Source organism: Eucalyptus grandis, chromosome 6 (assembly GCF_016545825.1).
Source record: "Eucalyptus grandis isolate ANBG69807.140 chromosome 6, ASM1654582v1, whole genome shotgun sequence".
Classification (NCBI taxonomy): Eukaryota; Viridiplantae; Streptophyta; class Magnoliopsida; order Myrtales; family Myrtaceae; genus Eucalyptus; species Eucalyptus grandis.
The window spans coordinates 49,589,737-49,603,631 of NC_052617.1; the positions used below are offsets into that span (position 1 = coordinate 49,589,737).

General features: G+C 37.3%; 1 protein-coding gene across 1 annotated transcript; it reads left to right on the forward strand.

Moving 5' to 3' along the window:
* Positions 1-10,335: 10,335 nt before the first annotated feature.
* Positions 10,336-13,203, forward strand: LOC104450482 (flavonol synthase/flavanone 3-hydroxylase). The gene is made up of 3 exons (XM_010065056.3): positions 10,336-10,849; positions 12,431-12,758; positions 12,836-13,203. Exons 1-3 carry the CDS (start codon positions 10,395-10,397, stop codon positions 13,046-13,048), a joined length of 996 nt encoding a protein of 331 aa, XP_010063358.1. The 5' UTR covers positions 10,336-10,394; the 3' UTR covers positions 13,049-13,203.
* The last annotated feature ends 692 nt before the right edge of the window (positions 13,204-13,895 follow it).

The following is a 13,895-nucleotide window of genomic DNA, read 5'->3' on the forward strand; positions in this document are numbered from 1 at the left end:
TCACATATATCACTATGAACCAAATCAAATAAATTCAAATGTCTTTTAACACTAGGAAATGGTTTCTTAGTAAGTTTGGACTTAGCACATATTTCACATTTATCAAATTCGCCATTGAAATTTATCAAGTCTAATTTTCTCATATTCTTCAATAACGAATATTTATATGTGCCATTTTTACCAAAAAAAAAAAGAATATTTATATATGCCAACCTACTATGCCATAAAATTGAAGACTCGACAATATAATCAGAACTAGCAATATTATTATTGATACTCAGTTGATACATGCCATCATTGACATAATCATTTCCAACAAACAGCCCATTCTTCGACAGGATAATCTTATCGGATTCAAACAAAACTCGAAACCCCCTCTTATAAAGTAAATCAATAGAAACTAGGTTCTTCCTAATTTCGGGTATAAATAACACATTAAGAAGAGTAATCTTCTTTCCAGAAATGAAGTCTATCTTCACCATGCCTTTTCCAGCAACTTTTGCAATAGCATTATTCGCCATCAGGACCTCTTGAACATTTGAGTCAATAATCTCCTCAAATTACTTGAACATGTATTTGTCCTTGCACACATGGACTATTGCTCCAAAATCTAACCACCAACTGGATTGGACAGTGATAGAATTGATTTCAAAGACCATAGCCATCACATCATTAATTTCATAAATTTTCATGTTCGATAACATGGTTGAAATCATGGCCACATAATTTTCTTTAACCAGATTTGCATCTGCCTTCATCGTCGAAATGTTCTTATCCTTTGAAATGCTCTTACGGTGAATCCATTTCTTAGTGTAGTGTCCCTGTTTACCTCAAACAAAATGGCAACCCTTTTTTATTCTTTTGTGTTCTCTTAAATTTATGCATGCTTTTTACTTTGAAGTTCTGGCCAATTTTCCGTTTTTTATCCATAGTATTCACCTTGGAATTGTACAAAACAGAATTATCACGTAAACGTGATTCTTCCTCAATGCGAAGATGTTTCTGTATTTGCTCCAAAGTAAAGTCCTCTGACTTGTGAATCAGCCTTTTTTCCATAGTCTTTCCAACTTAGAGGCAATTTCACAATAATTGCTCCAACTTGAAAATTTTCTAGAATATCAATCTTGAGGGCACAAATTTTATTCACAAACACTTGCAATTCATGGACTTGTTCCAGTAAGGATTTAGTATCAATAAACTTGAAATCAAAATACTTTGCGATTATATATTTGTTGGTATCTTGCTCCTCCGATTTATACTTGAATTCCAGTGCATTCCAAATTTCTATAGCCGACTTCATTTTTGAATAAGTCGTACAAGTGATCGGACAGAGTATTCAAAATGTGTCCTCAACAAAGTAATTCGTCCTCCACACATTTCTTCTTCTCTTTATTAACCCTCTCAATGGCCTCCACATTTGGCTGTCCTCCTTTGATAGTAGGCTTCGGATCTTCTATAGGCGCCAAGTTAGGATCCAGTATGTAGGAAATCTTTAGAGCAGTGAATAAGAACATCGTCTTGTCCCTCCAGCGAGCAAAGTTGTTCCCATCGAACCGGTCCAGTTTGACCATGTCTTGATTCATGACTTTTATTGTCTCTGACTCCATTATTGAACAAAATAAATCCTTAACATTGTTGGGAAAATATGGCTTCGAATTGGGTAAAACAATAAAGACGAAACTTTAGAGTACTCAAGTCAGACTTTGAGGCATGATATCACTCTCTTTAAGGATTTATTTGTCCCACAAAGTTGCTAATAGTCATCGGCAAATTTCCTCCATGATACAACAAAATATTAGATGAGAGTACTAGATAGCAATTCTAGTATTTCTCAAAGATCTCTCTAGGAAACAATTGAAAAGATGGATGTAGTTTTTCAAAGAGAAGTCTCAAAAAAAAATTATTACACACACACACACACACACACACACACACTCGTTCTTCTGAAAACTGAAATGTATATATATAAAACTTTCTTAAAACGTAGACAACTCTTCGTGAAAGGTTGCAAAGCGAACAAATGTATCTTTTCGAAAATTGTCCAGATGAACAAAGGCGTCCATTCAGAAGAAGTTGAAAGAACGAACAATTGCAACCCTTCGGGAAAAGTTGCAAACTGAACAAGTATCTTTTCCAAATGTTGTCTTGAAAAGACACAAACATAAATTCAGAATAATAATAATTTTTTTAAATAAATAAAATTTCGAATTTTTATTTTTTTAATAATTTTCAAAAATTCTCAAAACCAAAAAACAACCTTTGAATTGATTAAAAGTTAATAAGATAACTGTACGAAAAAATAAAATTACAAAGGGGTTAGTGCTAATTAAACCGCGGGCGCGCAACCATGCTAAGTGCGCCAAATAATCACGCATTTGCACGCGGTTATGGTGGGGTCTAGCCCTCACCCAATCATTCCTTTAGGTTCACTAAAGAAACCCCACACTTATTAATTGGCATACTCCCTCCCGTTTTTTCTATATGGGACAAGAAAACATGCACTTAGTTTGTTTTTACAAACAAACCTCCAACATGACTGAAGCGTCAGTTGAAGCCCTCCTGCTTTCCTTTAGTCGCTCTCTACTCTCCCCATCTCTCTTGATCTCTCTCTCTCTCTCTCTCTCTCTCTCTCTCTCTCCACTCCTTTTTTGAGGGCATCGGCCAGTGCGCATGGCTTCTGCCATCACCAGCTTGCTGGTCGGTCTGGCCCCAACCCGCTGATCGTGCTGCCCTCTACCGCTCGCCATCCATTCCCTCTCTTTGACCTGTACTCTTCTTTTTTTTGCAGAGCGTGATCGGCATGAGGAGGAAGAAAACCAGCACACGGGCTGGGCTTAGAGAAAAGTAAATGAAGCTTGGCTCAGCCCAAGCAAAAAGACATACAAAGGAGAAGAAAAGGACCAGACCAAGCCCGATCCGCTCTTTTTTTTCGAAAAATTTAATAATTAGTGATGGTAATGTAAATACAATTTGATGAAAGTTAATTTTTATTTAAGGGTTAAACTAACCCCTAATTTTCTATAATATTAAGTCTTAAATAAAATGATAAAATTTAAGTGTCAACAAAAGGAAAAAAGAGAAAGAACATAAAAAGTAAAAACATTAATTGAAGGGAAAGAGAGGGGACACACGGAGTGAAAATAGAAAGAAGAAAAAAAAAGGAAAAAAGTAAAACCAATAATTGAAGAGAGAGGGGACGCGAGGGTATCTGACGAGGGGTCCTAAATTGACATGTGGTGGAAATTGAGTGAACTAGTGCAAAGCTGACGTGTGGGCACCTACTTTTTTTTTCTTGTGTATTGACCAGCAAATGATGACAGTTCTCGGTCGATTCATTCCCTTCCTCTTGAAACATCCTCAGAAAGAACTAAAAGACGACTTTTTGAATGAATCCTTCTTTTGGGAAAAATAAGAAAAGGAGAGAACGAAGACCTGGATCGCTCCAAGGTTACAAAAAGTTTACTTCTTTTTTTTGGTTAGTACAAAATGTTTACTTTAAGTAGCATTGAAGCAATTGATTTCAACACGCTGCTGGTTTGGTTCGTGTGGTACCGTCGGCCAAATAATAATCTCCTTGAAAAAGTAAATTTCAACTTTGAATTTCCACTAACTTTGCCATCACCATATGGTTTGTTAAAGACAGCAATGCATAACTCGTTGAAATTCAAAATATTTTGAGTAATTTAATGCTTTTATCATTTAGTTATTATTCAAAATATTTGAATTCGTCCATTCTTATCTCATGTAATTATTATCATGGCTATTACTGTAACAAACTAATTTAAAATTCAAAATATTTTGAATTAGTCCATGTAATTATTGTAATAGCTAGTAGATGAACTCCATAAATACAGATGTTATCCTAGAGTTAAAGGATAAGCGAAATCTATGCTCAAACTCAAAGTCTATTTTTACATGATATAAGATATGGAAGTCTTGGGTTCAAATCTTTGCAAGCCTCATTTACCTCCCTAATTAAATTTTCACTCTTAGTACTAGATCAACTTAAGCGCGAGGGAAAGTGTTGGAATTTTTAAATAATTAATCTTATTTTCATCTAACAATTTAAGCTTTTAGAACAAATCATCCCCAATCCGCAACTATCGATGGGTTTGTGATAGGAGCGGCATGGGTCGCCCATGATTCAAGGTTACCAATTCTCAATTCCTTCGAGCTGGAATCCACGTTCTTGACATTTCTTCTCATTGTCTAAATCGTGAATTTAGAATGTTGTCGGCTTCGCATCGTTGAAGTTCGCAATCAATCCAAGCGACTGTTCCTTTTGTGTCGCATGATGGTGTGTTCCACAGTATCGGCCTCTTCATGCATTGGCACTTGTCGCTTTCGCAAGAATCTTATTGCTCTTGGTACCTCTCTCTCTCTCTCTCTCTTATGGTATATTCACACCTCATTTGAAGAGTCCGAAATCTTCTTGTTCTTCTTCAGAATCACTAGAATGTCGTAACGATTCCCTAAGTTTTTCCTGGCTCAACCCAATTTTGCCAACGTTGTTTTTTTGCCCATATCAATTTGAAAAAATCCCTCCTTTGAAGTTCTCTTTTTTTAAGCCTAATCTCGAAGGAAGCAACGTTTTTCCTTTGAATACGGGGATGAAGTGCGGTTCTTTTCCTACTTTTTTTTTGTCTTCACCCTCCATTAATAGTGGAAGTTAGTGTTTCCCTTGTATTACAGTCCACAGTTTTTGCCTTTTTTCTTTTCTTTACTTTTTTTTTTACTTGATTTCTCTGACGGTGCTGCTTCTCCTGTTCGAGGCAGCGATGCATGGAAACGAAAAGTCACGGCAAACGAGGAATCAAAATTTGTTAGGAAAAGTAAATCGAAATCGTGCTTTCCAAACTGCGATTTAGCTTCGGTCAGCCCAACGGGCATGTACGCACGCGCATGCACGGGTATGCACGACAAAGGAAATAAATATAAAACCAATCGTTGTAGTTCAAAGGACAAGACCCATGTGGTGTAGAGCGATTCGCTCTCATAAAGTGATCACAACAGAGGACGCGTTGATATGTGGATGAGAATAAATGCCGTCGGGGCATGCATATCGACTGTCTTTGTCTCACATGGACAGCTTCTTTCTTGGATGCATGTATAGAAAAACACTCAAACAGTGTCATTGAAAGTGGGAATCTCCAAATTGAAAATTTGTTCTTTCATGGTAAGATGATGGATTCGACAAATTCATCCATTGCACACTGTTTCTCTGAATGCGGAACAGTGCCGCTTTCCCTATCCTAGAAAGCAAGAAGTTTTCTAATGGAGGAACTTGTGCTGTCATAATAATTTGAATCATTTATGTCTTCTTCTATATTATTTTCTTTCCTTTTACCTGATTTCTCTGACGATGCTGCTTCTTCTATTTGAGGCAGCGATCCATGGAAACTAAAAGTCATGGCAAATGAGGAATCAAAATTTGTTAGGAAAAGTAAATCGAAATTGCGCTTTCCAAGTTGCAATTTAGCTTTGGTCAGCCCAACGGGCATACACACGCGCACATACAATGGTATGCACGACAAAGGAACGGATATAAAACCAATCATTGTAGTCAAAGGACGAGACCCATGTGGCGCAACGCGATTCACATTATAAAGTGATCACAACAGAGGACACGTTGATAGGTGGATGAAAATAAATGCCATCGGGGCAGGCTTGACAACTGTCTTTGTCTCACATGGATAGCTTCCTTCTCGGATGTGTGTATAGAAAACACTCAAACAGTGTCGTTTAAAGTGGGAATCTCCAAATTGAAATTTTGTTCTTTCATGGTAAGACGATGGATTCGACAAATTCATCCATTGCACTCTGTTTCTCTAAATGCGGAACGGTGCCGCTTTCCCTATCCTAGAAAGCAAGAAATTTCCCAATGGAGGAACTTATGTCGTCATAATAATTTGAATCATTTATGTCTTCTTCTATATTTTTTCTTTTCTTTTACTTGATTTCTCTGATGATGTTGCTTCTCCTGTTCGAGGCAGCGATCCATGGAAACTAAAAGTCACGAAAAACGAGGAATAAAAATTTGTTAGGAAAAGTAAATCGAAATTGCGCTTTCCGAGCTGCGATTTAGCTTTGGTCAGCCCAACAGGCGTGCACACGCGCACATCCATGGGTATGCACGACAAAGGAAGAAATATAAAACCAATTTTTTTTTATTTCAAAGGACGAGACCCATGTGGCGCAACGCGATTCTCTCTTATAAAGTGATCACAACAAAGGACACATTGATAGGTGAATGAAAACAAATGCCGTCAGGGCAGGCTTGACAGCTGTCTGTCTCACATGGACAGCTACCTTCGCAGAAGTGTGTATAGAAAATGAAAGTGTTAGTACAAACACCTAAAAGGGGTAAATAGGTGTTTAAAAGAAATTTTACAAATAAATACATAATAAAATAAGTTGCGAGTAAAGACTGAATAAGGATAAGAGTTTGATAAACAAGCCACTAGACTTCTAGTAGATGTTCACAATCTGTTATGCGATGGAACAGACTTCTGAAATAACCTGTATGTATGCAACAAAATTAAATAAGAAGAGTTAAGTGAAGAGAATGTTATACGAGAATGTTGTACACGAAATTTATAGTGGTTCAACTTAGATCAAGGCTACATCCACTCTCCTACGCTAACAGCCTTCTAACTGGATTCCACTATGCGATCAACAAGATATTACAACTTTAAGTGCAAACACTTAGTGGTAGATCACACTATCTCACTAAGTCACTCTTTTAGTATTTCTCTCATAATCACAAATGTTTATGCTCACGAAAGATAAGTGTATAATCCAAATTCGCTCAGACTTTGGAATTATAAATTTTACGCTCCTTCTCTTATTTACTCATTGGTCCTTGATTTCCTTAAATACTCCTCCACTTCCAAACTAGCCGTTGGATAGTATCTAGATGATCGTCCTCCAATCTACTTATTGGACAGATCTGTATCAAGAAGATTTAGTAGTTGTTGAGTGACAGAAGCAAAATCCCAAATTGATTTTGATCGCCCATACAAATAGAATCTTGGTTTGCATAAGTAGAGCTTCTTTATTTAGAAAGTTCTTGTCTTCAAGATCCAATTGTCAATCATTTAAATTGAGTTAATCAAATCTATATTGATGTAGAATCCAAACCAGATCATTAGCCGTTATATGTTTAGGGCTTGTGTTACATTGAGTCAAGTTGTCTCTTTCTGAACATACTTCGTTCTTAATCTGCTACGTTCTGAACTTGTGTCTCGTTTTGGACTTGTGTCTCGTTCTGTATGTAAAATCTGAGAATGTTCTGTCGGAAGTAAAGTCTAAGTGTCTTATGTCTGAGGTAGAGTCTGAGTGTCTTCCGTAAGTCTGAACATATTCAACTTTTGAACACATTTAGTCTTAAGGTCTGGACACAATCTAAATAAGTTCAGCTTCAACATAGAGTATATCTTCTGATTCTTTCAAATATAGACTTCGACAATATCTTTTACATGTTCCATCATCTGCATAATATGTTACTCAATCATTAAACACGTTAATAGCCTTTGATTTATTTTTTCATCTTCAAAACATCATAAGGATTTCCCTAACATAAGACACTTAAACAGTGTCATTTAAAGTGGGAATCTGCAAATTGAATTTGTTCTTTCATGGTAAGACGATGGATTCGACAAATTCATCCGTTGCACACTGTTTCTCTGAATGCGGAACGGTGCCGCTTTCCCTATTCTAGAAAGCAAGATGTTTCCCAATGGAGAAACTTATGCTGTCATAATAATTGGAATCATATATGTCTTCTTCTATATGCTTATTATGCAAGGAATCGGAATGATTTTGCTGTTTCAAAAGTAAGAATAAAGTTTAAGCAGGACGACTCTTAGGTTCATTGTACAAATGTGGCTGCGTCAAGGAGGGAAGCGACAACTGAACTTCGAAATCATTTTCCCATTGATGCCAAGTATCTATTATTGGCCTTGTACTTACTAAGGAAATATATCAGCAGACTTATATAAGTGCAAATAACAGAGTATTCGCAATTTGTATGATACTGGAGGATGAAATCAAGCAGTGGCACTAAATAGAAATAGCCCCGTGCTCCCTTATAAAATTGTCATTCACATTTCTCTTGAACCAGACCAACATGTGGTTGAATTGGTTCTTACTTCATTTCCAGAAGATTAAAGCTACATTCTTCTTCTGCTCATGTCTCGGATTTGAAGAATCGTAGCTCCAAACTGACCAAAGGCATCTTGCACAGTCCCGCTCCCACTAGCAGTTGTTTTTCTTTAAGTTCCTTGGGTTCGCTACGCTCGAAGATGGATGGTAAAATAGAAGATGACAGCCTCTGGGTCAGTGTCAGGGGATATAGCAGGTCTGGCTCTCCATAGATATGCTTCATATCTCATTCATTTGGCTGCTTTCGGTATTCTAGGGGTGAAGCATCTCTCTCTCTCTCTCTCTCTCTCTCTCTCTCTCTCTCAAGTTGAAGCTGGTGACGAATTACTGAATGGATTGACAATGCTAAGATCTGATTCTCTTGTGTGCAATATGCTCTCACAAAAAATAATACATTGTTAAAGAAATAGAGAAATTTGCACACAATAATTATAGTGATTCGGCTCATTGCAAGCTTATGTCCATTTTCCTAGATAGCATAATAGTTGAATTTCACTAGAGAATTAATAAGAGATTACAGTCAAGTTTTTACTACTTATATCCAAACACTTTTACCGAAAGCTGATGCTACTTATACCCAAAACGATAGATCTCACCATCTCACATCTAAGCACACATTTATGATACCATTACACCTCTCAAGTGATTACAATTGTAAGCTCATGAAGACAAGTGTGTAAAGTGGAAGCTATCTTTGAACTTTGGAATTTCAAATTTACAATCTTGTTGTCTCTTCAGCACACAATGTCCTTTTCTACTGCTTTAGTTCCAAACTAACCATTGGACAATATTTAGAGGATCATTGTTCCAAATAACCCGTTGGACACAAATGCTTCAAAAAGATTTGGTAGTCGTTGAGTGACCAAATCAAAATATACATTTGATTCAATCGCCCATACAACCAAAGCTAGGTTTACAAAAGTAGAGTTTTTTGTTTGGAAATGATATCTTGTCTTTGGATAATGCAAATCAAATAACAGATCCTTGCTTTGAGTGGATTTCTTTGTACTCGATTTTTCAAGATTGAAAACAATCAACACCTTCTAAAAAAGAAATTCAAGTCAAATCAGCCGTGGCGTTATATATTCTATATTTCCTGAGTCCAAAACAAACTTCTTGATAAGATAATAGAGTCTAAACATCATTCCTCCGAGATTATCACCTGAAAATACTTTTATCATATTCTGCCGGCACTTATGAAAAGTTTTGTCAACTTTCAAAATATATTAAGAAGTTTCCTCAACAACCTCAAGCACATGTGCCAGCTACCGTTGGTGTCTCACACTGAACGTCGAAGAGACTGGGCGGATGAACTAAGTGGCATGTTACCTTCAAACGGTTGACGGCCTGTTGGTTTGTCACATGACAAAGCATCTTTAATCATGCAAGTCGCCTCGTTTAGTTGGGATATCATCTTTAAGCAAGTGAAAACCAAAGTATGCTGCTTTTCGCTGGATTCTCAACTCCTCCCTCATTCGTTGTCCCATGAGATTAAGAAAGTGACGGAGAAGCAACAAATGCTTCCGTACCAAAGAATTAGAAGAACAAAAAATCTAAAGCTAGCAGCTTGTTTCGGATTGATCCGAGCCCCTTTTGTATTTAAGAATTTGCGATGCCTTGAGAATTAGGCAAAGATGTAATGCACGTAGAGGCCTTAGGCATGTCAAAAGAAGAGGTCTAGATAGCCTCAAGGCCCTCATCCGTCGAGCATCAGACGTATATTCCTGTGGTGTATGGTGCACCACTACATGATATGGAGTGAAAGGCCAGATTGAAGGGAAAATTATATATAAAAAAAAATCCTAAATTTATTGCAATTTTGACACTTTAATCCTAAATCTTTTTTTCCCTAATTCAATCATAAAATTTTTGTAATTATGTCAATTTAGTTCATCCAGCCAATTTTGACTGTTATAAAGATTTAGAACTAAATTGCTATAATTGTAATATGATTCTTTTTTTTTTTTTAATTTCTCATATTGATGACAGAAGATCTCTTTTTGTTAATTTCCGTGGTAAGTCAGAGAGAAGATATGTTCTCACGTGGCACAGTAGGTAGACCCAACGGTAAAGAAAACCAAACACTCAAACAGGAAATTAAGGGATGTCTGTCCCTATATATTTGCATAACGTATGCCCGAGTCACTCGTTAGTGCCTAGTGCTGAGGTTACTGAAAACCAAACAAAACTGCCCATCAAAAGTCCAAACCCAAAAAGAAGAAGAAAACCTTATGGAAGTGGAAAGAATTCAGGCATTGGCCGCGGTCGGCCTCGACACGCTCCCAGCCCAGTTTGTCCGCCCCTCCCACGAGCAGCCAGAGAACAGCCCGGCCGTGGAGGGCGTCACCGTGCCGGTGATCTCACTATCCCAGCCCCACCACGCTCTCATCCGGGAAATCCACGAGGCATGCCGCGACTGGGGATTCTTCCTTGTGACCGATCACGGGATACCGCTGGAGCTGATCGGGCAGCTGCAGGAGGCGGGCCGTGAGTTCTTCAGGCTCCCGCAGGAGGAGAAGGAGAAGTACGCGAACGATCCGTCCAGAGGGAATTTCGAAGGGTACGGGACGAAGATGACCAAGAACCATGACGAAAAGGTTGAGTGGGTGGATTACTTTTTTCACATCATGCATCCATCTGGCAAGGTCAGGCATGAAATTTGGCCTCGACACCCGCCTTCTTACAGGTACTAGGTTTGATCCATAAAGCAACCGCGTTTATGGACCTGGGTCGGAAAACATGAAGACAATGTTTTCCACCAAATAAATGGATGCGGAAATTATGAAATTTCTAAAAATCATTTTCCGAGAAGTCACATTTTGGTAAATGATAATATTGTCTGATACATGGCCGGAACATGAAAAATGAACTGAAAATCATTTTTCATTGCTAGACATATATTATGTGGACACTAATAACTTGGCCATGAGCAACTAAGGAACTGTGTATGGGCACTAGAGTCTGGTTAAAGCATGAGCACCAGAGTCTCAGGCCTTAGCCTCTTGACAACTAGGTAACTTTCCGATTAGTTTATGTTAAATTTTACTATTAAATTTTACTATCAAATTCTTGAGTTATATGACACATAGTAGTTGACGGATGTACCAATTTAAGATTTTACCTTCTTTCTATCATAGATATACTAGTTTTAAATATTTCGCAATACTAACTCAATTTAGCGCAAAGTAAATTTATTAAAAATTTACAAATTTTGAGTTTTTCATAACATCAATCCTTAACAAAATCTTAAAATTAAAGTCTCGGTCCGTTCGTGTCGGGGAGTTCTCTTTGGGAAAGTCTTCTTTCTTCTGGTGGACAGGGAAGTACCAATTTAAGATTCTATGAAGTCAAGATAATTAAAATGAGCTATGAAGTTGACTGACCTGATTAGAAAAATGCTGTCCATCGCTATCCCTAAAGATGATGTGGGCCACGCCACAATTTTTTTTTTATTTTCCAAATTCTAAAGTTGTCTATTTTAATTTCTCTTCAATTTTATTTTACTTTAATCTATTTATCATGTTTTTTTCTTTTCTTAGGATGTTAATCAATTGTTATTTGGTTAAATTGATTTTTTTTTTTTTTTTGGTAATTACACTCGTGGGAAGGAGATCTTACTGGGAACATCTTTGACGGTGCAGCCTCTCTTTTTTTTTTTTTTTCCGCATTGAGCTTTTACCATATCATAGATATGTTCACCGACTATGAATAGTTTTTACTAAGAATGAGGGGTTTAAAAAATAGATGATTCAAATCAATCGTGATGTTTCAATAGCGACAATTTGGTCTTATCATAGGTTGTTTGGTCATAGAAAATCTGTAAAAATAAACTCACTTTTTTCTAGATAAACGCGATATGCAAATACAACAAAATAGATGAAGTTGTTGATAACAACTACTCTTTACTACATGATAAATTTTACTTTCCTTTTGAAACCCCCATACAATACAATTAAAAAACCGATACGGTTATGTTTGGTTACGCGTAATAATAAACTCCTAATTCACATCGTTTCGACTGCTAATTGCAATTTTCTATAGCACTTATTTCAAATTTTCGGTTTTAAAAGAGAGAAACTATCTTCTTAAGTTCAACTAAACACCACCTCAGCCGCTCAGCGTAGTCGATGTAGTTGTGATGCTCATTCTTTATCTTCTCATCCTCAAAGAGTCGAGAGCAGAGTTATTTATAAAGAAAATGGATGCTGTAGGTGCTTTTATAATTTGTTGTTTTCTATAATAACAAATGAATGCTTGTCTGACACAGGGAAGTCACTGAAGAATACAACAAGGAGACACTGAAAGTGACAGAGGTGCTGCTGGAGCTGATCTCCGAGGGCCTAGGACTGGAGAAAAATGTCTTGAAAGCAAGTTTGGGAGGTGACCAGATGGAGCTAGAGATGAAAATAAACCTGTACCCACCTTGCCCACAACCTCAGCTGGCCCTCGGCGTCGAGCCTCACACCGACATGTCAGCAGTCACCATACTGGTCCCGAACGATGTCCCGGGTCTGCAAGTTTGGAAAGATGGCAATTGGTTCGCCGCAGATTACTTGCCCAATGCTCTTTTCTTCCACATTGGCGATCAAATTGAGGTAAAATGCGATAAAACAGTGAATTTGCTTCTAGGAAAGATTTCCTACGTTCGACTTACGAGGGATGCTGGTCGCAGGTTCTAAGCAACGGAAAGTACAAAAGTGTACTTCATAGGAGCTTGGTGAACAAGGAAAAGACGCGAATGTCATGGGCAGTGTTTGTTGCACCCCCGCAAGAGGCACTGATCGGGCCTCTCCCGGAGCTCATCAACGATCAGAACCCGGTGAAGTACTCCACCAAGACGTTTGCCGAGTTTCGATACCGCAAATTCAACAAGCTCCCGCAGTAGTTTTCTACTTCAGGATCCACGATTGTGATGTCGCAACTTACAAAGAAAGCCAATCAACATATCTCTTGAAAATAGGTACCTTATCCCCAACCATACTACTCTTCATATCAAGAGCCACTTCTTTTCATAACTACCGATAACTGTTATGAAATACATGAATGAATAGAATACATGAATAAATATTCATTATATTCATCACATCTAATGTACTTATTATGGTACATTTGTATCAAACGTTCTAAGTACATCTCCCTATACAATGAACATTCATCTCCATTATCCAGTACATGTATCATTCTATACGTTGATATTAATGATAAATATATTCTTGTTCTTCTATAGATAGGAGTTTAGTTTTGATGTATAGAACAACAACAGAACAATTCTCTACTATCTCTAGTGTTCACTTGCTTTCTCTTCTCAATCTCTTCTCTATTACATATTTGCAATGCAATATTTTATAACACGTTATCAGCACGAAAATCTACCAACTGAATAAGTAATTTTTGCAAGGTGGGTATTCTTTTTATTAATCAACTTATACTTCATCTTCTTCTATCAATTCTTCATTTTTATTGGCCCGAAGCCAAATTTCAAATCTAAAAGTATCCTTCTGCTCCTGAAGTAGCAGTGGATATTTGGAAATCCTTTTAATTAATTTAAGGATTTATTTTTGCAATGATTATGGCAAATATTGAAAAGCCCAAATTCCACATCTTGGAAGTGAGTGGAAAGAATTATCTATCTTGGTGCCTTGACATGGAAATGCATTTCCAAGGGCAAGGTCTCGTTAATACAATTACAGAGGATGGAACCTCAAATAAAAAGGATAAAGCAAATGCGCTGA